The sequence below is a fragment of the Sorex fumeus genome, unplaced genomic scaffold (genome assembly GCF_029834395.1).
Source record: "Sorex fumeus unplaced genomic scaffold, SorFum_2.1 ptg000061l, whole genome shotgun sequence".
Lineage (NCBI taxonomy): Eukaryota > Metazoa > Chordata > Mammalia > Eulipotyphla > Soricidae > Sorex > Sorex fumeus.
The window spans coordinates 33,290,570-33,294,002 of NW_026606118.1; the positions used below are offsets into that span (position 1 = coordinate 33,290,570).

The 3,433-nt window shown below is 37.0% G+C and overlaps 1 protein-coding gene across 1 annotated transcript; it reads left to right on the forward strand.

The window, feature by feature from the left end:
* Window positions 1–404: 404 nt before the first annotated feature.
* LOC130034598 (trace amine-associated receptor 4-like) lies at window positions 405–1,448 on the forward strand. The gene has a single exon (XM_056126226.1). It carries the CDS (start codon window positions 405–407, stop codon window positions 1,446–1,448), a length of 1,044 nt encoding a protein of 347 aa, XP_055982201.1.
* The last annotated feature ends 1,985 nt before the right edge of the window (window positions 1,449–3,433 follow it).

A 3,433-nucleotide genomic window follows, 5' to 3' on the forward strand; every position in this document is an offset into this window, starting at 1 on the left:
CAGATGTTGTGTGAGAGCTGCCTGTTAGTGTAGTTTGATCATGCAGTTACTTGACTTTATTTAGATAGATTTAAGTGTTACTAAGATGCTGTGCAGCTGATAAGGGATAATCCTTAAAACTATTGAAGTTTCCAAACACCTTATGAAGAAGTGAAAGTCTTATTCCTCACCCCAAAGCTGTGATCCACATTACATACAGGTTTCAAGTAATGCCCAAGCACATTAAGTATGGAAAAAGTTGATGGTCATCAGTATATTCAGACTAAATCTGACAGTACCTGCTAGCTGGGATTGTGTGGAAACTGCCATGTCAAAACAAGTTTGTTACTCTCCTTTTTCATTTGCAGAAAGGAGAGGAAAACAATACTTTGACAAAGACACATTGTATCCTGAGGACAAAGACTATGAATACACCTGACCAATGGAGTCTCCCAGAAGTAGAGTTTTGCTTTGCCTCTGTTAACAATTCATGTCGTAGAAATATGAGGACTATGCTGAGTGTCAGTACTATGTACGTTGTGATGATTAGTGCTATTGTGATAACCATGCTGGGCAACATGTTTGTGATCATTTCCATCGCCCACTTCAAGCAGCTCCACTCCCCAACCAACTTCCTGATCCTCTCCATGGCCACCACTGACTTTCTTGTGAGCTGTGTAGTCATGCCCTTCAGTATGATCAGGTCCATCGAGTCCTGCTGGTATTTTGGGGACCTCTTTTGCAAACTGCACAGCAGTTTGGACATCATGCTCTGTACCACTTCCATTTTTCACCTGTGCTTCATCTCAGTGGACCGCTACTATGCTGTTTGTGACCCTTTGCATTATGTTACCAAAATCACCATCCCTGTTATAGAGGTCTGCCTGCTTATCAGTTGGATTGTTCCAATCTTTTTGGCCTATGTTCTGGTATTCTCAGAATTTAACTTAATTGGTGTCGAAGATCTTTTTGCTGCCATCAACTGCACAGGTTTGTGTATGTTGGTATATAACAAACTATGGGGGGTGGTGGCCTCCTTTATTGCCTTCTTTCTTCCTGGGGCTGTTATGGTGGGGATTTACATACACATTTTCACAGTGGCCAGGAAGCATGTTAAGCAAATTGATTCAGGTCCAACAGTGAAACAGGCTGGGTCAGAAAGCAAAATGAAGGCATCCTCCAAGAAAGAAAGCAAAGCCACTAAGACTCTAAGCATAGTCATGGGAGTGTTTGTGTTGTGCTGGCTGCCCTTTTTTCTCATGATAGTCACAGACCCTTTTATTAATTTTTCAACTCCTGAGGATTTATACAATGCCTTCCTCTGGCTGGGTTACTTCAATTCCACTTTCAATCCCATTATATATGGCATGTTTTATCCCTGGTTTCGTAAGGCTTTGAGGATGATTATCACAGGGATGATCTTTCGCCCCGACTCTTCTACATTAAGTCTATTTCCTGCTCATGCTTAATCAAGATTCTGTGTCCACTGAGCTTCATTCTTTTAGAGAATCTTGAAGGAAATTTGTCACCAAAGTTAGGCATATTAATTGACTAGACAGTGATATTCTTCCAATTGAAATAATCAACATTTACATAAGAATTGTAGATCTAGTATTTATGGTAAACCAAATCTAGCAAAGTAAGTCATTTCTGGGAGTTTGAAGTGAATTTCACAACCAACAGATTTTTTTCCCATAGCCAAATTTCCAAAAAGCTTTTTGGTTTTACTCTTTAAACTTTCTGTCAAAACCCAGAAGGATCTCTTGTGAACATCCAGGAGAAAACACAGTTGTTCCTCATATTCACGGGCATCATTTGTAACTGAATTTATCTAAAGGATAAAGATTCATTTCAAGTCCTTTTTTGAATTCTTATTATGCCTAGAGAAAGAAACAGAAAAATTGAGAAATATAAGAACAAATCCATGACAAGAATGGATATTAAAAGTGTCACATTTTTTCAATTTAACTGATACTTGTTTATACTCTTCAGAATTAATCGCTGTGATATTCAAACTATCTTTAGACATTGGAAAGTCTTATTGGCTAAGAAGAATGAATAAAATATTTATTCATTCATGCAAATATTTATGCCTCTTTTCTGTCTTCTTTCTGTTTTTTTTCTTTTTTCCCCACAAGTTAACTTCGCACTTTTCATTATTTGCAATATGATATTCATCCTTTTTTTTATGACATCTTGTTGTCTCATTCCTACTTTGGACAAACTTGCAGGCTATCGAATGTAGCCTGCCCACAGGGCAGAGTCTGGCAAACTCCCAGTGGCGTACCAAATATGCCAAATACCAGTAACAATGATGGGTCTCATTCTCCTAAAGAGCCTTGAATATAATCTCAGGTCTAGGATGAAAGAGACATTACTGGGGCCTGCTCGAGGCAATCGACGAAAAAATGAAATGAAATTCATCCTTAACAGCATCTTTTTGTATCTCCTGTTAATTTGTGCTCAATCAGACATATAATTTTTATTCTTGTGCACTTGGCAATATTTGGTGTCATTTCGTTTCCTACAATTAGTGAATGTGTTTACTGCCATTTAAAGAGTGAAAGGAAAAGGTTCTGTAGCCCTTTCAATGAATAAAACAACTTCCCCCAACATAGAATGAGACATCAAAAGTTCACTATAGCCATGGTTAAGAAACTCTGGTATATTATTATTGAACTTCATCGTCAATACTTACTCTGTTCAGATTTCCTGTATTTTTGTTTTTCTTCCTACAACTTCCCAGCACTTTGAGTCCCTCATTTCTTCCTACCAGTTATTTCTTAGATGCTCCACCACTATCTCAAACTCAACATATTCAGCATCTTTCTCCATTTCTCCCTTTTATCCCACAATTGTATTTGATGACTATTGATTTGTAACTGAGTTAGGATCTTATAGGCAAATTCTTCTTAAGTTCCTTCCATGTATGACTGTCTTCTATTATTCATCTTTGTACCTCACAACCTCTGACATATTTTTTCCCATTAAACTTTTTGAACACATGCACTGGATAACTAAATGTTGAGGACAGTAGAAAAAATTACTTAAATTCAGATACATAAGTTATTTTCTGGGTAACTAATGATATGGCCTTCTGAGGAAGCAAATGGAAAATAACTCAATAGCTCAAATACGGTATTCCAAATAAAACTTTAGAGGTAAATTTCTGTGGCTCAAAGATAGATTTTCCTCCTTTTTGGACTTTTGCAACCTAAATTGTGCAACTGCTTTATAGAAAGGTTTGGTTATGTAGAAATGTAGTCCCCTATTTTGTATGTTGAAAAATTGGGAAATTTCTTTAAATGTAAATAATTTATAGAAGAATTTTCCTAGTCTCATGAACCAGTGAATCTTAGATTCTATTTTTTATGTGTTTGGAATAATGCAGCACTGTAGCACTGTCCTGTTGTTCATCAATTTGCTCAATGACGTTACTGGGCACCAGTAACAT